We start from the raw sequence: 19592 nt of genomic DNA, 5'->3' as shown, positions 1-19592 counted from the left end.
ACGCCGCGCCGCCGGCCCAGCGCTCTATTGCGCAGGCGCGAAGTCTCCTCAGCTCCGACCCCGGGCGGAGGAGGTTGTCTACGCGGTGCGGCTTGGAGGCTGAGGCGCTACGCGGCGTCTAGGCAGCTGTTGGGTCCCTCTTGCCTGGTTCCCGGGTCGCCAACCGACCTCCAGACCTCCGTGCCGGCACCTACGGCCCTCGCTAGGCTGGCTTAGTTTTTGCGTCTATAAAGGGAACGGTCACTGTGTTTTTTGCCCCTGAGGTGTAGCCCCAAGAGGCGGTCTCTTGGGGCTGGGCAGGAAGTCTCTGCGGCCTCCGGGGTTCTTTCGAGGTCGAGAGTGCCTTGGGGTTCACTGTACCTCCTCATACCTGCCGTGCACCCCACTGGGGCGATGGGGCTGCCATCCCCCCATTCCTCCCCCCGCCACACAACACCGTCCACCCGCTGAAAAAGAATGAACCAGAAAATTCTGCCTCTTCCAAGAAGCCTCCCTGCCTCCAGGCCTCAGCTACTTCCGAGGCAGCCCTTCCTAGTCTTTGGATTTGAGACTTCTGCGCAGCTCAAACCTCCCTCAGCCCCTTCTTGGCTGAACGACCTTGGGAAGGCATTGGGTCTTTCCAAGCTTGGGACTTAAGTCCCCTCTCCTGTAAAAATGGAGCTGCTGACGCTTCCTTCAGGGAGCTGAGGATTCAAATAGGATGATCCCCTTAAAGTTCTTAGCAGCGGGACTGCCAGAGCAGACGCTGATTCCTAACTGGTGACTGGGAGTTGCTTCTTCTTTCACCGGACGGGACCTTTTCATCCTTTTAACAGGATCAGGTTAGTCAGGCTTCCAGGCCACAAGGCTCCCCATCTGGTCAGATCTCATTTCCCACCTTATTTAGTTCATTTGTGGATCAAGTCCCCACGTCTCTGAAAGGTCACGGACTGCAGGGCTGCCTGATTGCTGTGGTGTGTCCACATTCAGGGAACGCTCTCCAAGGCTTAGACTGGGACTGGAGGCCTGGCATCCTGGGTTGGGCCCAAGACCCAGAGCCTCAGCCAGCTGCAGCTCCCCTCCCTGTACCCTTCCTTTGCATTAGCATATCTGGCAGTCACAGCCCCTGTCACTCAGGCTGAATCCCTGCTCCAGAGCCCAGGCGTGTCCCCAGGAGACCCAGGGAGCTGGCAGGCCCCTCCCTCTCCAGCTGCCATCCCCTCTGCTAGCACCACCTCTGGGAGTCCTGGACTCAGTTCCTTTTCCTCATTCTGAAAAGTCGAGTTCACAATGACTTAAAAATATTTTTTTTTGAGTTCAAAACGTGCTTTCAGTGAAACTGTGAAAGGGCTAGAATATAAGGTTAAGTACAGATAGCACAGGCCATGGAGTCAGGGAATTTAGGGCTCTGCCCTCCACAGAAGCTGTGCAATTGTGGGTAAGTTGCTTCGTGTCCCTGGGCCTGTTTCCACATTTCCATATTTTTCCCATTTTAGGGGAAAATCGGAGTAGGCAATGGCACCCCACTCCAGTCCTCTTGCCTGGAAAATCCCATGGACAGAGGAGCCTGGTAGGCTGCAGTCCATGGGGTGACCAAGAGTCAGACATGACTGAGCGACTTCACTTTCACTTTTCACTTTCATGCATTGGAGAAGGAAATGGCAACCCCCTCCAGTGTTCTTGCCTAGAGAATCCCAGGGACGGGGGAGCCTGGTAGGCTGCCGTCTATGGGGTCGCACAGAGTCAGACACGACTGAAGTGACTTAGCAACAGCAGGGGAAAATAATCATAGTTCCTACTTCCGTGAGGTATATGAGCACTAAAAGAGAAAATGCGTGTGAGAAAAGGACAGTCAAGCAAACAGTAGGAACTTACTCATTCTTTAATGATAATAGTTAACACTCCCTCATGTGTCTGCATGCTAAGTCACTTTCTGTTCAGTTCAGTCGCTCTGTCGTGTCCCACTCTTTGCAACCCCATGAACCGCAGCACGCCAGGCCTCCCTGTCCATCACCAACTCCCGGAGTCCACCCAAACCCATGTCCTTTGAGTCGGTGATGCCATCCAACCATCTCATCCTCTGTCGTCCCCTTCTCCTCCTACCCTCAATCTTTCCCAGCATCAGGGTCTTTTCCAATGAGTCAGCTCTTCGAATCAGGTGGCCAAAGTATTGGAGTTTCAGCTTCAACATCAGTCCTTCCAATGAACACCCAGGACTGATCTCCTTTAGGATGGACTGGTTGGATCTCCTTGCAGTCCAAGGGACTCTCAAGAGTCTTCTCCAACACCACAGTTCAGAAGCATCAATTCTTTGGTGCTCAGCTTTCTTTATAGTCCAACTCTCACATCCATACATGACCACTGGAAAAACCATAGCCTTGACTAGACGGACCTTTGTTGGCAAAGTAATGTTTCTGCTTTTTAATATGCTGTCCAGGTTGGTCATAACTTTCCTTCCAAGGAGTAAGCATCTTTTAATTTCATGGCTGCAATCACCATCTGCAGTGATTTTGGAGCCCAGAAAAATAAAGTCAGCCACTGTTTCCACTGTTTCCCCGTCTATTTCCCATGAAGTGATGGGACCAGATGCCATGATCTTAGTTTTCTGAAATGTTGAGTTTTAAGCCAACTTTTTCACTCTCCTCTTTCACTTTCATCAAGAGGCTCTTTAGTTATTCTTTACTTTCTGCCATAAGGGTGGTTTCATCTGCATATCTGAGGTTATTGATATTTCTCCTGGCAATCTTGATTCCAGCTTGTGTTGCTTCCAGCCCAGCGTTTCTCATGATGTACTCTGCATATAAGTGAAATAAGCAGAGTGACAATATACAGCCTTGACGTACTCCTTTTCCTGTTTGAAACCAGCCTATTGTTCCATGTCCAGTTCTAACTGTTGCTTCCTGACCTGCATACAGATTTCTCAAGAGGCAGGTCAGGTGGTCTGGTATTCCCATCTCTTTCAGGGTTTTCCACAGTTTATTGTGATCCACACAGTCAAAGGCTTTGGCATAGTCAATAAAGCAGAATAGATGTTTTTCTGGAACTCTCTTGCTTTTTCGATGATCCATTGGATGTTGGCAATTTGATCTCTGGTTCCTCTGCCTTTCCTAAAACCAGGTTGAACATCTGGAAGTTCACAGTTCATGTATTGCTGAAGCCTGGCTTGGAGAATTTTAAGCATTACTTTGCTAGTGTGTGAGATGAGTGCAACTGTGTTTTAGTTGTGTCCAACTTTGTGATCCTATGGACTGAAACCCACCAGGCTCTTCTGTCCATGGGATTCTCCAGGTAAGAATACTGGAGTGGGTTGACATGCTCTCCTCCAGGGGATCTTCCCTGGCCCATGTCTCCTGCATTGGCAGGGGGTTCTTTACCACTAGCGCCACCACAGTATTTTGTAATTTTCAAAGCAGCTGCCTGGCTCAAAAGGAGGACCCAGGAGGAGAGTCGGACCCAGGACCTCTGCTCCCACCTGGGGTCACAAGGTTTGAGACCAAAGCCCTTGGCCGGGGCTCTGTCCAGGAGGAAGCCCCCCAAGCCCCGCCCAGGCGTGGGTCCCGGCAAGTCCAGGCAAGAGCTGGCTTGAACCGTGCGCCCCCTTGTGACCTGTCTCGGAAACAGCACCTCGGATCCGCTGAGACTCCCGGAAGCCGCATTCACCACTCATCGGGAAAGGGGCCACGAAATTGGATTAATGTGGCTTTAGAAAGGCAAGGAAAAGACTGCCACACGTGTAAACATGGCTACCCTAACAGCAAGAGGAGATCGTGATGAGCACTTCTGGGGAGTCGGCTGTGTTCTGTTGCTTGACCTCTGTGCCAGCCGCGTAGGTGCTTTGTAGGTTCGTGTCATACTGTTCATTTCTGTCTTGTGCACGCTTCTGTATATACGCTATACTTCACCCTGGCCTATGGCTTTGTTTGTTTACTTGTTTGTCTTTTGGACGGCCGTGCTGCCTGGCTTTTGGGATCTTAGTTTCCTGAGCAGGGATCGAACCCAGTCCCAAAGCAGTGAAAGAAAGCACTTAACCACTGGACCGCCGGGGAATAAGAATCTTATCCCTGGCATAAGATTTTTTTTGTTTGTTTTTTAATAATCCAACAGGTGTGAGGAGGAGTTAATAGAAGTCAGCTTTGCACAGCGCAAGTGTCTGGGGCCTTCAGAGGAGTCCCAGAGGCGGCAGAGGCAGGCATTTGGGCTAAAGAGCTTCCACGTAGAGGCCCGAGGGGGTGACCTGAGGGGCCTTTAGCACAACTGCGTGTTCAGAAGATGTCTGACCTGCAGGCGCCTGGCCTGTCCTTCAACTGGCCTCCCCCAGATTCCCACCAGGCAGGTGGTGCTGCTGCGAGCGGCTGGCGGGAACCTCTTGACCCAGGCTGTGCCATTTTAGGCGACACACTTCCTACACCCCAGCCATCACCCTGCCCTGGGCTCCCAGCTCTGGCCCCTCAAAGCTGCTCCTCTGTTCAGAGGCTGGGCTGTGTGTGTTCCCCACTTCTGGGAGCAAAGGGGAGCCCAGACCTTGGCTCTGCCAGGGGCTCTCGTGACCCTGAGTGGTCCACGTGCTCTCAGGCTACCCTGCCAGGCTGGGGCTGGGGGTGAGCTCTGGGGCCTGACCGAGCTGTGCTGGGGGTGGGGGTGGTAGTGGCATTGCCAAGGCCAGGGGTTCCCAGCTGGGCCAGGCCCTGGTCCCGAGCGGAGTCAGTTGGCCCCAGTCCCCAGACTGTTTGGCGTTTTCCACAGGCTCACGCCAGCACCCAGGCAGCCTGGCAGTGGTAGCGGGCCCTGGCTTTCCCTCTGGCAGTGGCCAAGCAGGCACCCGGCCTGTACCTCCCACGGGGCCCCTCCTGGTCTCCCCGCCCTCCTCCTACTGGGCCAAGCTTCCCTGGCGCCCAGCAGGGTGGGCCTTGTGTCTGGGTCTGTGCAGGGGGCCCTCAGCTCTCCCAGGTCTGAGGCAGATGCCTTGGGCCCAGACTGGCACGAGGTGGGCAGGCAGCAATGTGACGACTGGGGTAAGAGGGTCTGTGGCCCAGATGTGTGTGGGTGAGCAGAGGGTGGAGACCTGTGGGCTGCCTGCCTTCAAACCCCAGCCCCCATGCTTGGCTGTACGATCTGGGACCAGTCCTTTCTCTCTGTCTCTGTTTCCCCATCTGTAAAATGGGGTAAGAAGTAGCTCCCTCGTTTTAGAGGAGAGGGAACAGACACAGGGAAGTGGGATTTCTGCTCAAGCTCCCCAGCTAGATGGAGCTGGTATGTGAACCTGGTCTGAATCTGAACCCAGCACCCAGGCTGCTGATCACAGGCTACTTAGCCGCCCTCCATGAGCGAGCCAGGGAGCTGGTGCCTGCTGCCATGGGCCGAGCAGGTGGCCTGGCAGGAGAGTAGGCAGCCACAGCTGCCCTGGGCTCTCAGGAGTGGTTGGGGCCAGGGGCCAGCCCTGAGCCTTCCCAGCCTCTGGGACTCCAGGTCACGGACAGCTGCCCCCGGCGGGGCAGGAGGTGGGCCTGTGGGGTGCTGGGCCAGGGCGCCTGGCTGAGGGGATCGTGTTCACGCGGGGGTCTGTGGGGGGGAGGTGATGTCATGGGCATAGTCACATCATGTGTGCACCCCCAGGGGTGCTGGCCCTCATGTGTGGGGAGAGTGAGCAACAAGGGAGGGGGTGGTGCTGGGAGCACCACCAGTGAGGAGTACCTGGAAGAAGCCCACCCTCCACTGTGGCTGAGCCTGGCCCCCTTAGTTGTCATGGGCTCAGAGGCTTCACCCCCAAAAGCCTCTTCCCCACTGGGCCCACTCCTCACTGTATCCCCTCTCCATGCCCCACCCTGCCAGGTTGCCTAGTGTACCCAGCTTGACTCTGGACTCCTCAGCTCGAGATGCCAGGGGTGGCTGGGTCGGCAGGGAGCAGGCCAGCAGACAGAGAGTGGAGCCTTCACGACTAAGGTCCAGGGACCCTGAGTCACTGCTGTTCCCCCCCAGCCCAGTGGGGTCCACAGGAGGAGGAAGAGCCTGGGGTCTAGACCCCCCATGCCTGGCATGTCTCAAGCCTGCCAGTTCTGGCCTCCAGGACTCAGCTGTCCACCAAGCACCCTCCCCGGGCCCCAGCTCCAGGCTCATCCACCGCAAGGCAACCTTCTTGCAACTCTGCCCCCACTGCAGCTTAAGCAGCTCCCCTCCCCCCACCAGATTCTGTCCCTAAAGTTAGAGTCAGTGCTGATGGAGCAGAGCAGGAGATGGAGGTAAAGCTGGCAGTGGGGTGGGAGGTGGGGGGGGACGGGCCCCCACCCAGCCTTCGAGAAACAGCGTAAATTGGGCTGAATGCGTGTTACCCATCCCTGTGTGTCACCGTCCCTCTTGGAAGGGTGGCTCACGCCCACGCTTGCTAACCTGGGCTCAGCTGGGGGCAGAGGGCCAGCGTCTCCTGGCGTGGTCACTGGTCCAGAATTAGATGAAGCAGACTTTTGTTGCACACACGTCTGCTTGTGGGATAATGATGAGGTCCTGATGGGCTACCCTGTTCCTGGGCCACTTGCCCCTGTAACACTGCCTCCTTCCTGTAACACAGTATCTCATTCAGAGGGTCCCCTGCCAGCCACACCCACGTTTCTGGGCTTGGCTCCCTTCTCACCCCCAGCTGTGTTTGGGCTGGGCCTGGGGTGCCCACCTGCCCTTCGCCAACTGGCGGGGGAGCAGCTGAGCCTCCAGGCCTGATGCCAGGGCCCCAGCCCCTGACAGGGGTGGAGGAGCCTCGGGGGGCTAGGTGGGGGCCTGTCCCAGCTGTCAGCACCCGTGATGGATGAGGGGTGGGGCAGGGAGGAGGCCCCAGCTGATCTCCTGCAGCACTGGGAGGTAGGGGCTGGCCCCCTGGGGTCTGCCAGCCTGGCTGAGACCCTGGCCCCCACCCAGCAGGGGTGTTTAAAGCCCCACAGGGTGGTACCTTCCCACTCTGCCAGCATCATGAGCACTTGGGCCTTCCCCGCAGCCCTTCTCCTGCTCGGCCTGACCTCTGAAAGCCTGCAAGGCGGTGAGCACACCGGCGGTGGGGCTGCCGCCCGGTCTGGGGGTGTCGGTGGAGCATTGGGCCCCAGAGAGGGAGGGGAGGGTCTGTGAAGTCTGGACCGGGGCAGGGTTTGGGGAGGCTGGGGGACAGATGCCTGGGATCTGCCCCTTCTCTGTCCCCGGGATCCCTGCCCTGAGTTGGCACCGGGCTTGCTCCCCTAGGACTCCCTCCATCGTCTCCGGGCCTGGGGAAAGGTAAGTGGACCCTGCAGGCTCTGGGCTCAAGGAAGAGGGTCTGGTCTTTCCCTTGCAGGCGCCTTGGGGCTCTCTAGGGGGAGTGCCCCGGATGTTCCCTGCTCTGAGATCCAGATCTGGGGTCCCCGGAGAACACAGGGCAGGTGGCCTTGTTCACGTCAGCTCAAGTGTGAGAAACACAGACACCCCGCACCCTTGGAGGGGAATTGAGAGGGGGCAGAGCCTCAACTCAGTGTGAGAAAAAGAAGCCAGAGGAGGAAGGGCTGGAGTTGGGGTGGGGGATGGGGGCAGGTTGCAACAGGACAGGGAAAGGACCTTGCTTGCCACCAGCAGTGAGGTGAAGCAAAGGCCTGGAGGTGGGAAGGGGAGGGAGGGAGGAAACGGGGGTGAGCTAGGCGGTGTGTCCCTCCAGGGACCTATGGGGTCCTACATGTGGGAGAGGGCTCCCTCCTGAAAGCTGACACAGCTGAACTGCAGGAGAGCAAGACAGGGGCACTGGGGGGACAAGGAGGATGGGATTCCCAGGGGAGTGCTCAAGTAAGGACAGAGGTGAGGGGTGCAGCCGCCGCTGGAAGCCGATCCCAGGGATCCAGCCCCAGGAGTCTGGCCCAGACCCCTCCCTCCTCCTCAAGGACCCTTCCACTCCCCCTGCCACCAGTCTGCTCACCCTTCAGTGACCCCTGGGGAGCCTGAGGCCCGGGGATGGGGGCGCACCCTCTCGCTTTGCAGGGAGCTTGCAGACTCAGCTCCTTGCTGCCCTCTAAGTGCCCCCTCTTCCCGACCCCACAGGCTTAGGAGGCTCCAATGGCTATTGATCGGGTAAAGCTGGTGGAGGGGAGGGGGGCCCTCTGTGTCCTCGCAATGGGCACCCTAGCTCCTGGCCCCTCCTGCCCCACCCCTGCTCACCTTCCCGTTTCCCCCATAGGCTACGGCCCCCCCAGTGGTCTAGGAGCAGGTGAGGCATGGGAAATGGGGTTTGGGTCTGGGGGAGGCAGCCATCTCAGAAACACTCGGGGACCCCTGTGCTGCTGCTCCCCCCAGAAACCCACCTGCCGCCCTTCCTGCAGTGTCTTCCTTGTCCTTTCCTCCCACACACTACCTCCCGCCCCCCACAGGAGTCCTTCCAGGAGTCCACCAAGGCCATTCTGGTGTCACGTCATCCAGTACCTGCCTGGGGGTACAACTCTTTCCTCTCCCTGCTTGTTCCCTGGTTGCCCGCAGAAGCCAGCTCCAGGGCATGCACCCCAGGCTTGGAGCGAGGTCCCAGGGAGCCTCTGAGCAGAGGAAGGGAAGAAGGGGCCTGGGCTCCCCACCTGCACCTCCGTGCCTTCCGCCTTCCTTGGAAAGGAGGACTGGAGCTGAGTCATCAGGCTCGGAATGGCTGAGGGGTGGGGGGCGTCCGGGTCTCCCCCAGGCTTCCAAATGGGTGTTGCACCTCAGAAGCCGGGTGGCCTGGCCCAGCCCCAGCTCTCTCCTTGTCTCCCCATCTTTCTCTCACACCCCTCACCTCGCTCTCTTCCCCCAGGGTTCGGGAATGGGCGCGGGCTGGGAGTCCACCCAGGTGAGTGGAGGGCGGGCAGGGGGGCTGGTCTCCCAGGCCTTGGAAGGGAGGGCAGGATGGATGATTCTGGGGGTGGGGGCCAGATAGGGAGCTGTCTGTCAGATCGGTTGTTTCTGGTGGGGTCCAAGGTGCTGCACCCCCACCCTAAACCTACCCAGTTCACGGCTTCCTCTCCCTAAACCTACCCAGTTCGTGGTTTACTCTCCCCACAGGCCCTCCAGCTCAGAATGGCTATGGAACAGGTAGAGGTGGGGCCAGGATTCTCGGGGCAGCCCTGACATGGGGTGTCCTTTCCCCCATGACCCCCGTCTCCTTCTCAGGCATTGGAGGGGGCGCGAAGCCCCAGAAGCCGAGTGAGCCTCACCCTACCTGTCCCTCCCTGTCTCTGTGCCCGTTTCGCCCTCACTCTCCCTGACCCCTCCTGCCCTGTCTCCCCATGTGTCTCTCCAGGGTTTAGGAACGGGAATGGGCTGGGAGTCGGGACCCTCCCAGGTGCTGTTGCCCAGCCAGGTGAGGTGGGGGAAGGACGGGTGTAGATAGCAGAGAGGGGTGTTAGGGGTACAGCAGGTCAACCTTGGGAGGGGCTTCTCCCTGGCTCTCCCAGGGCAGAGCTGGCGACTCACTGGGGGCAGAGGCAAGGTCCATAAAGAATCCTGCGGTCTAGTTTGGGGAACAGAGAACACGGAGTCGCCCCCACTTCAGCTGGGACCCCAAATGCCCCCCTTTACCTCTCCCTCATGGAGTCCCAGGAAGAGGCTGGGTCCCTGGGTCCCCTTAACCACTACCCTTCTCCCCAGGCTTTGGAGGGGACGCGAAACTCCAGCCGCCAGGTGAGCCCCGCTCCCTGACCTGATGGCCGTCAGCCCACCTCCCAGTCTTCCCGCCCTTCGCCGCCTGGCCCCAGCCCCTCCACCCTTCCCTCTCTGTCCCCAGGATACGGAAATGCGCTGGGAGCTAGTGCCTTCCCAGGGCTGGGAGCCCAGCCAGGTAAGGGCGCCTGGGGCACCGCCCTGGGGTTCAGGGAGGGGGAGGGAGCGCGCAGAGCTGGAATCCGGGAGCCCGTCGGGAGAGAGCGGGGTCGTGCGGGAGGGCAGAGACTCAGTCTGGGGGCGGGGCGTGGAGCCTCCAAGGCCCGGTGAGCCCCGCCCCCATCCCAGCGCTCCCCCTACCCCTCCCGGCCCCCTCTGTGCGCCCCGATCTGCCTAGCCGGCACTAACTGCCTCACTTCCTGTCCGCAGGATTCAGGGGTCGAAATGGTATCGGCGTTGGGGCTTTTCCGGGAGCAGGTGAGCGTGGAGGGGCAGGGCTGCAGGGAGGGGCAAGCAAGAGGGGCTCAGGGTCTTGGCCCACGCTATTAGGGGAGGGGCTGGGATCAGCGTCGGCCTCTGTCTCTCTCCGGGGCTGGGAGGGCCCCGAGACCTCCAAAGCCAGGTGAGGTCAGGGAGAGAGGCCTGTCCTCAGCCCTGCCACCTGTGCCGCTGCTGCCACTCCTCTGGCTGGGGCTGGGGTCTTGGGGAGGGTCCAGACTCCCCGGTCCCTCTCTGGGCATAACTCTCTGAGAACTGTGGTGGGGGTGCCCAGCTCATGGGTTGAGGACACCCCTGGAGGTGTGGACCCACCCCCGGCAGCCCAGACCCCACCCTCCCTCTCTCCACCGGCCCCACGGCTCTGAATCACCAGGGACCGGATTAGGGATGATAGAGGTTGGGGGGGAGCTGGCCTGCGGGCTTGGGTTGGGGGTTCACCGGAGCTTCACTGCATCTCGGTCTCGTTCTCAGGAATTGGAGGAGGCGTGAAACCTCAGAAGCCAGGTGAGCCCCACCTTGTCCCTAGGTCTCTGCCCTCTCCCCCGTTGTCCCTCCCCCCCTTACTCCCTCCTGCTCTGTCTCCCCAGGACTCAGCGCTGGGAATGGGCTGTGGGCGGGGGCCTTCCCCGGAGCTGGAGCCCAGCCAGGTGAGGGCACCCAGCCAGGTGAGGGCACCGGGGCCAAACTGGGGTGCTGGGAAGGAGGGAGGGGAGGGGCTATGGAGGGCAGAAAACTGGTTTATGGGGGGAGAATGGGGGCAGGGAGGGGTCCACAGGCCGGAGCCTTGGGAGGGGGCGTGACACCTCAGAAACCGAGTGAGACACAGACTTGGCCCTGCCCCTCCCTGCCCTTGTCCCCACCCCAAGTCCTCCTCTGTGCCCCCACCCACTGCTCACACAGGGTATTGGCATGGCCTGGGGGCCCAGCCAGGGAGGGTGGCTAGGGCCTGGGCTGCTGGGGGAGAGAGGGGTCACCACCATGCCCCACTCTGGACTCCTAACAGGGGGCCTTTTAGGGGTTCACTCCTTCCACCACCTTTCCTGAGTGCCCGCCTGAGCCCGGCCTTGACTGCGCACTGCAGACCCCGCTCTCGTCAACCTTAGGGCTGCAGGCCCACTGGGCCGAGTGCCCAAGCCGGGACCCCTGGGTGCCCATGTGGACTGAGGTCAGGACTTGGCAGAGAACCCACCAAGAGCAGAAAGCCAGAGGGCAGAGCCCAGGGCTGGAGGCCAGGGGGGACTTGAATCTAGCTGTGGGGCTCACCTTTGTGGTTTTAAGCTGGGAGTGAAAGAACTGGTCTACCTGGAGTAGGAGAACTTGGGGAAGAGGCTGCTGGCATTGCAGTGGGGTGGGGACACGCAGCAGTCAGAGTGGGATCAAAGAGGGGTGTGGACAGGACCCCAGGAGGGAGGCTGGATCTGGGGTTCCTGTCTCAGCTGCTGCTGTCTCCCCAGCCCTTTTCCTGTCACAGGTCCCCACAGGGACCTCCCCATCCCTCTTGTGAACCTACCCAGGCTGGATAGAAGAAAGGGGAGGGGAGGGCAGGGGTCCAGGGGAGGCCGGGGTGGGAGGCTGGGGCTCACCCCCACGTCAGCATTGTCTGGATTTCCTATGTCCCCCACCCCCCACAGGTCTCACAACTCCAAATGGCTTTGGACCAGGTAGAGAGGGGACCAGGGGGAATTGAGAGGGGAAGCCCAGAGGGGGGCGTTTCAGGGTCCCTCACCTGCTGGTCTCTCCTCAGGCTTTGGAGGGAGCGGGAAACCCCAGAAGCCAGGTGAGTCCCGCTCTGCCCTGTTGGGCTCTCGGTTGATCTGTCTGTCTGTCCGTCCTCTCTGTATCTGAGCTCCTTCAAGCCCCGCTTCACTCTCAGGCCTCTCGCTCTGTCTCCCCAGGATTTGGGACCAGGAACGGAGCCCAGCCAGGTGAGACCTGGAGCTCTAGGGCCTCAGGACTCACCCTGGGGGTGGAAGATGAAGGGGAGGGGACTGCCCCTGGCTCTGAGGGAAGACGGGATCGGGTGGACTCACTGGACAGTCTCCTCGTCCCCAGGCCTTGGAGCAAGAGGGCTGAAACCTCAGAAGCCAGGTGAGACCCGCCATCCCATCTGGGATCCCACAGCAAATACTCATTCAGCAGCCAGGTAGGGAGGGCACATTCTGGACAGGAGGGGCCAGGGGCAGACTGTGCCCCACTGAGAAATCTTGAGCCGGGGCATCCCAGAGAGAGGACCAGAGAGGGAACAGGCTCTGGAAGTGGCCGCGGGCCATGGTGGCAAGAGCCAGTGGTGAGAGCAGAGCCTATGGTTGGTGAGGGGATGTCAAGGACTCCCCCTTCCTGGCTGGTTGGTGGGGGCAGGGGTGGTGGTGACACCAGCCAGGGGGGACCCCAGGCAGGCGGGATGGCTTTCAGGCTCCACGGGGAGGACGAGGACCCGCCCAGCTGGGATGGGGTGGGGGGTCCACATCTGGGTGTCCTCTCCCATCCCCCCCAGGCCTTTGAGGGGCAGGATTGATGAGGGATTGAGAGGGGCTGGGGGAGAGCCTCTAGGACCCTGGTTTTGCCTGGGCTCTGGAAGGGGCCACTGGGACTTGCCTGATGGCTCAGATGATAAAGAATCCACCTGCAATGCAGGAGACCTGTGTTCAATCCCTGGGTTGAGAAGATCCCTTGGAGGAGAAAATGGCAACCCACTTCGGTATTCTTGCCTGGAGAATCCCATGGACAGAGGAGCCTAGTGGGCTACAGCCCATGGGGTCTAAAGAGTCCAACATGACTGAGCGACTAACACTTTCCCCCACTTTAGCCAGGGTCCCAAGCTCCTTTCTCACCCTTCCGTCTCCCACAGGCCCCCTGGCTCAGAATGGCTACGGAGCAGGTACCAGAGGGTTGGGAGAAGCTAGTGTCGGGGTGCTGGAGCTCTGGGTTGGTCCCTCACCTGCTCCCCATTTTCCTCCAGGCTTTGGAGGGGGTGTGAAAACTCAGAAGCCAGGTGAGCCTCACCCTCGCCTGTGTCTCTGTCCCCCACCTGGAGTTTGTGGCCCCTTCCCCCACTCACCTCCACCTCCATCTGTCCCCCCAGGATTTGGGAACGGGAAAGGACTGGGAGCTCAGCCAGGTGAGAGTAGTTGGGTCTGGAGGCTTCCACATGCGGGTGTCCTTTCCCGCCTCCTTTCCAGGCCTCGTGAGGGCCGGGGAATGATTAAGGGGTGCTAGGAGGAAACCCCCAGGATTCTAGCCTTCTGGCTTGACTTCCCCCTCAGCTAGACCCCAAATCCGCCCAGCTCACCCTTCTTCTCCCCACAAGCCCAGCAACACCGCAGGGATACGGAGCAGGTAGGAGCAGAGGGGGGCCCTCGGGTGCCCAGGATGAGGGCTCTGGGCCCTTCACCTGCTCCCATGTCTTCTTCAGGCTTTGTGGGGAGCATGAAACCCCAGAAGCCAGGGGAGTCCTACCCTGGCCTTGTCTCTATCCATGGACCCCCGAAATCAGAGTGCCCCTACCCCCTGCCTCCTCGCTCTAGGATCTGGGGATGGGCTGGGCATGGGCCTCCCCTGGGGCAGGGGACCTGGAGGGCAGGGCCTGGGCTCTGAGTAGAGGGCAGACGAGGCTGGCCTCAGAAGCCGGGTGAGCGGGGAGACCCCCTGCCTCGTCTCTCTCCTGCTTTGAAGGGGTTCACCTTCAAACACTGCCCGCCCACCCCGCTTTCCTCCCTAGGATATGGTAATGGAAACGGACTGGGAGCCAGGCCAGGTGAGGGCAGCTGGGCCTGGGTCCTCAGGGGGTGGGGGTGAGGAGGGAGCAGGGACTCGAGAGGTGGGGGCCACAGGGAAAATGAAGAGTTGGGGTTTGGGGGTCTGGGGAGGCCTAGAGGAGTCCATGTCAGCCCCCCTGCCTCCCCAGGCCTGGAGGGCGTGGGAAACCCCGGGCATCAGAGGAGAGGAGGCCGTCCCGGCCCTCCTGTGTCCCTCAGACCCGTGACTCCACTGCCTGCTTCACAAGTGGAGGGTGTCCGGGGGTACCAAGGACCCTGGGGAGAGGTGGGGGCAATACTGAGGGGCCCCCATGCTGGCCTCACCCCTCAGCTTCACGACTAGTCTTATCACCCCGCACCCACCCCTGCACAGGCCCTGCGGCTGAAAACGGCTATGGAGCAGGTAGGGGGGGCCTGCCCAGGGAGGCAGCGGAGGCCCAGGGGCGCCCGCACTCATTCTGTGTCCCTCACCAGGCCTGGCAGTGGGCATGAAGCCCCAGAAGCCAGGTGAGCCTGCCTTAGCCGCCTCTCCCCGTCTCCCCAAACCCTGAGCTTCCCTGCCCCCTTTCACACGCCCACCTCCATCTCCCCTCTCCTCAGGATTTGGGAACGGCAATGGACTGGGCGTCCAGCCGGGTGAGACTGGGGCCTCTGGGTTGGAGGTTATGCCTGGGCATCCTCTCCTGCCTCTCTCCAGGCCTCTGAGGGTCAGGACGGGTGATGAGGTCCCCACCGGCCCCCCAGCTCAGAACTGAGGGGTTGGGAGAAGCTGGAGGCTGGGCACAAAGGAGAGAGGAGGGGGCCAGGGCCTGGACCCTGCTCTGAGGCGCCCCTCCTGGGCTCCTTGAGGAGGGTGGCCATGAGCAGAGGAGGCTACAATTTTCCTGGTCCCCACATTGGGAGGAAGGGGGGCCCCAGTTTCCGGCCTCCTGTGCACCTCAGCCTCTCCCCCCGTCCCCACAGGGCCTGCAGTTCCCATTGGCTATGGCCCAGGTACAAGAGTGGGTGCTGGGGGCAGATGGCGGGGGAGAGGCTCAGAGCGGGTCATGGTCCCTCATCTGCTCCCACCTGTTTCTTCTCCAGGAGTCGCTGAGGCCATGAAACCTCAGAAGCCAGGTAAACCCTCCTTTTCTCTCTACCTGCCCTGTGATACTATGATTCGTAGGAGGAAATAGGGCTTCCCAGGTGGTGCAGTGGTAAAAAACCCAACTGCCAATGCAGGAGACACAGGAGACACGGGTTTGAGCCCTGAGTGGAGAAGCTCCCCTGGAGAAGGAAATGGCAACCTACTCCGGCATTCTTGCCTGGGAAATCCCTTGGACAGAGGAGCCTGGCGGGCTACAGTCCATGGGGTCGAAAACAGTTGGCTATGACTGAGCACATAACAACACTGGGCAGCTGACCCCATGGAGGCACTGGGAGTGGTGTGCTCAGAGGGGACGGGAGAAGTTAAGTGCCCGCTCACGTGTCTGGTCCCTTGCATCTCTTCCATCTGGCCCTTCCCAAGTTCTATGCTTTTCTAGTAAATTGATTATCTAATAAATAAAATGTCTCCCTGAGTTCTGTGAGCTGCTCTAACAAATTAATCAAACCCCTCCCCAAGGAGGGGGTCGTGGGAATCTCTGATCTACAGCCAGCTGGTCAGAAGCACAGGTGACAACTTGGATGGGAAACTGGTGGCAGAAATGTGGGGCGGGGTGGGGAGCAGTCTTGGGGGCTGAGCCCGTGACGCTGCCATCTCCGGGTCGACACTGCAGGGCCCTGTGGTGCAGTCTGAGAACCGCTCGGTGGCCCTGGACTTGCTGTCAGGATTGGACCCCTGCCTTCTCGCTACCCCCGAAAACCGTCTCCTCCCGCCCTTGCTCTTCCTTGTAATGCCTGCCTCTGTCTCTCCAGTTTACAGGAATGCGCTGGGAGCTGGAGCCTTCCCAAGCCAAGGGGCTCAGCCAGGTGTGGGGCAGGGACAGGTCTGGAGTTCTGGGGGCTGGGGAGGAGGCCCCACTGGGTGAAGAGCTGGGTCCTGGGGAAGAGGAGGGGCAGGGTGGGGTCCACCGGTCACTCAGCTTCTGCTGGTCTCCCCCCAGGCCTAGGAGGGAGCGCGAGCCCTCTGAAGCCAGGTGAGTCCATCCACCTCTCCTTTGCCCCCTCTGAAGTCTCCCCAGCCCCTGACTTCATGCCCGTGCTTCCTCCCAGGATACACGCCACTGGGGAACGGGCTGCTGGGCAACGGGCCTCAGCTCCTCCCAGGTGAGGCGGGTGGGGGCCTGGGGTGGGAGAGAGCACACCTTCCTCAGGGAGGGCTGGTTGGGCCTGAGGGAGCCTCCGTCTCCCCTGCAGCTCTCGGAGGGGGTCTGAAACCTCAGAAGCCAGGTGAGCCCTCCCGTCCCTCTCCTGCACCTCCTCCCGCCTCTCCTTCCAGACACCCCCCCCCACCAATGCCCCTCACATTCATTTTTCCTCTCCAGGATATGGCAACGGCAATGGGCTCGGGGCCCAGCCAGGTGAGGCAGGAGGGGAACAGAGGGAAGTGGGGGGATGTTGCTGGATGATGGGGCAGGGTGGGCAACAGCAGGAACCACGGCAGGCGGCTGAGTCCCCTTGTCCCCAGAGCAGACTGTGACCCACGGGAGCTGGGCTTTTTCTGACATGGCTGCTGTCCCCACTGGCAGCACCTTTCTGCCCTAGAAGCCACCGTAGGCCGTGGCTTGACCAGGCGGAGGCCAGGAAGGCAGCCTGTAGGCGGCGCCAGTCTGGGGTCACTGCCCTCTCCCTTCCTTCCCATCTAGGTCCCTGCAGTGGTGGGGTTCTTGCCAAGCCTCCCACTCCAGGGATCCCTTCTGATAAAGAGGGTGGCTGGGGCCTGAAATCCCAGCCCCCTCTCCCAGGGCAGGATGGCAAGTTCCCAGGTCAGTGCTGACTGGGGTTTCTGAGGGGCCATGGTGTGTACTTGGTCCCAGGAGAGGCTGGGGTTGGCTGGGCTGCTCAGAAGCCCCCAGGCCTGATCTCCAGCAAGTCAGTGAAGAAGAGCCTGAACTCTGGCCCTGAGACCCCGTGTGACTGCCAATATGACAGCACCCCCAGGCCCCAGCCCTTCCCCCGTGGCTTCCTGAGGCATTCCCCACCCGCCTCGCCGTGGGCTCACTCCTGTCCCCTGGCCTTCCTTCTAGTGCCTACTCCAGCCCTCTAGTGGGGACTGAAACCTCAGGAAGCAGGTGTGTGTCTGTCTGCTCCCTCTCCATGCCAGATTATGCCATTCCATCTCCCTTTTTCTCTGGCCCACCTCAGGTGTTCAGGTGTCTTAAGGCCAGGAAGTCCCTCTCTGAGTCTACCCTTGGCCTCTCGTGCTGCTTTCTTCATGTCTTCTGATTTCCATTCCCTGGGGATGAGAAGAGTCCCTTCTGCCTCAGAGTTGCCCACTCACCTCCATTCCTCTCACAGGGTACCAGCCCCCAAATGGCTATGGACCAGGAGCAGAACTGGGTAAGAAGGCCCTTCTGAGCTTTCCCTCCCCTTCCCTCCACCAGCCCAGGAAGGAGGTTATCTCTGACCCAGCCTCCTCTCCCCCAGGCTTTGGTGGTGGCCTCAGGCCCCAGAAAGTCGGTGAGCCCCCCTGGGCCCCGTGTTGGGCATGAGTCGCCCCCCCAACGGCGAGCACGGCTTGTCTGTGTGTCTGTATCTGTCTGTACTCACTGCGCTCTCGCCTACTAAGCGCTGGGCCCCATGGATGGCCAGAGCCTGTGCCGTGGGTCCTGTCTCAGGTCAGAGTAGAGTAACAGACTGAGCAGGTGGGAAGGGAGGTACCCGGGGCTGAGGGGAGGCCTGGCTTCCTGAATGAGGGTTGTCCTGTTAGCTGCCTGCAGGGGCAGGACTGGGGGAGGCCCCTTCTAGATTGCCTCTGAGTCGGTCTGTCTACCTGCCCCTCCCTGTCTCTCCATGAGCAGGTCACCCTGCCCCCCGCCCCATGTGGCCCCCACCCCTCCCCAACCAGCCCCCCTCCAATCGCTTTCCTGCAGGTTTTGGCTACAGCAATGGTGGGCTGGGCAACGGTGGTCTGGGAGCTGGGGTCTTCCCTGAGGCCCACCCACAGCCAGGTGCCTGGAGGGGCTGGGGGGGTGGGGTGGGGGGCTTTGGGCTCAGGGGTGCTCGTGTCTCTGACCTTGTCTTTCCTCCTCCAGGGTTCCCGGGGGCCGATGGCTTTCTGAATGGTGAGTGGGACCCAGGCAACCGAGTGCAAGGGGGTGGGGAAAGGGTTGGTTCTCTCACAGGGTATGGGGAGGCTGCCCTCGTGCTCCCCAAAGTGGCCACTCCAGGCCCTGGAGAAAATGGTAAGACATACTGAGAGGGCAGAGGGAACCCTAGCAAGGGCGGTGGGGACCAGGCCAGGCGGGCAGGGGTCTTTGAGAACCGGGGAGGACCGGCGCATCCTGGACACCCAGCTCCAGTGGGCAGGGGTCCCAAGCCGGCTCTCCTTCTTCAGGTCAGGCTGGGGCCCTGAGGGGCTTTCCTTGGCTCTCCCTCCGGCCCTGGGGGGCTGCCTTGAAGCCTAGATACGTGGTCGGAGGCACATACCCAGAGGTCGGGAGCCAACCAGGTAATGGAGTGTGCGGAAGAGCGTTGTTGGGGGGGTGGCTGCAGGGAACTGGGCTCTGGGCCCACCTGACTGTCCTTCAGAGAGGGAGGGGGGCACTCCTGGCAGAGGGAGTAGAGGTGGGCATGAGGGACTCAGTATCCTCACCTCCATCCCTCCCCCAGGGCCCTATGGACAGCTGGGGCCAGAGCTGGGCCCTGGGCCCTTGGGTGAGTAGGGGTCTCCCAGGGCCTTGGGTAAAGCTGGGGGTGGGCAGAAGGACTCCGAAGTCCTCTGCTGACCCAGGTGCCCTGGCTTGTCTCTGTACCTTAGGAGGCCCTGAGGTGAAGAGAGGCAGCAATGGCCCGCTGGAAAATGGCTTTGGAGGTGAGAGGGAACTCAGTGGCCCACCCCCAGCCACCCCATGCCACCATCATCACCCCTCGGGGCTGCACTGGGGCAACCCCAACCCGTGGGAGGAACAGATGGTGGCTCTTAGGCCACCGGTGGGTGCCTGGTGGGTGGCTGGCCCCAGAGATCAGGTAGAGGACCCGTGTCCCCCAGGAGGTGAGCAGGGGCCAGAGCTCAGCTGGGCCCTGCTCTGCCTCTGCCCAGGCCGCTGACTTCTTGGGAAATGATGAGCACCCGAGCACACCCACCGTCCGTTCTGAACGCCTCTGCATGAGAGCCTGGTCTTCAGGCAAGGCCGGCCAGACCCTCTGGCTTGGCCTCTGGCCTGGGGTCTCCTGCAGGCTGGAAGTCTCAATAAAGGCAGTGTGCTTCCCTGTTTGCCTCTGTGTGCTGTGTAGGGGGGATCTCCAGCTGGGCTGGGGTACCGCCTGGGCCTGCAGCCTCCACCCAGCACCTTATTCATTCCTTCAACAAACATCAACACAGCTGTGTGCCAGGAGCTGTGCTCCAGATAAGAGCCACATGAGCACAGAACAAACTCAGGCCTGCTCTCAGGGACAACACGTGGTCACAATATAGAGATGGAGCCATGTCCAGGTTAGGGGACTTGTGCATTACACACTGTGTACATGCTCAGTTGAGTCAGTCGTGTCCTACTCTTTGCAACCCTATGGACTGTAGCCAGCCAGGCTCCTCTGTCCACGGGATTCTCCAGGCCAGAATACTGGAGTGGGTTGCCATGCCCTTCTCCAGGGGATCTT

The 19592-nt window shown here is 60.7% G+C and overlaps 1 protein-coding gene and 1 long non-coding RNA gene across 2 annotated transcripts; both read left to right on the top strand.

Moving 5' to 3' along the window:
* The first annotated feature begins 50 nt into the window (after nt 1-50).
* LOC145531781 (uncharacterized) lies at nt 51-5979 on the top strand. Its single transcript, XR_014072741.1, has 5 exons — nt 51-821; nt 3097-3267; nt 3393-3464; nt 3601-3820; nt 5809-5979. It is a non-coding gene; the product is annotated as an uncharacterized LOC145531781 (long non-coding RNA).
* A 1748-nt stretch (nt 5980-7727) lies between these two features.
* On the top strand, nt 7728-19208 carry GREP1 (glycine rich extracellular protein 1). The gene is made up of 36 exons (XM_081555169.1): nt 7728-8185; nt 8756-8791; nt 9004-9033; nt 9112-9144; nt 9242-9301; nt 9589-9621; nt 9725-9778; nt 10030-10077; nt 10570-10602; nt 10686-10745; nt 11730-11759; nt 11843-11875; nt 11994-12023; nt 12151-12186; nt 12947-12976; nt 13058-13090; nt 13181-13216; nt 13817-13852; nt 14227-14256; nt 14328-14360; nt 14454-14489; nt 14817-14846; nt 14937-14969; nt 15750-15803; nt 15938-15970; nt 16047-16100; nt 16191-16223; nt 16319-16354; nt 17292-17333; nt 17421-17453; nt 17867-17944; nt 18029-18058; nt 18331-18444; nt 18606-18650; nt 18754-18807; nt 19036-19208. The coding sequence occupies exons 1-36, from the start codon at nt 8035-8037 to the stop codon at nt 19041-19043; spliced, it is 1578 nt and encodes a 525-aa protein (XP_081411295.1). The 5' UTR covers nt 7728-8034; the 3' UTR covers nt 19044-19208.
* Nucleotides 19209-19592: the final 384 nt, after the last annotated feature.

Source organism: Giraffa tippelskirchi, chromosome 13 (assembly GCF_054371585.1).
Source record: "Giraffa tippelskirchi isolate mGirTip1 chromosome 13, T2T-mGirTip1v1.2.pri, whole genome shotgun sequence".
In the NCBI taxonomy this organism is placed as follows: domain Eukaryota; kingdom Metazoa; phylum Chordata; class Mammalia; order Artiodactyla; family Giraffidae; genus Giraffa; species Giraffa tippelskirchi.
The sequence above is the reverse complement of the archived record's forward strand: the minus strand, read 5'-3'. Positions and strand labels throughout refer to the sequence as shown.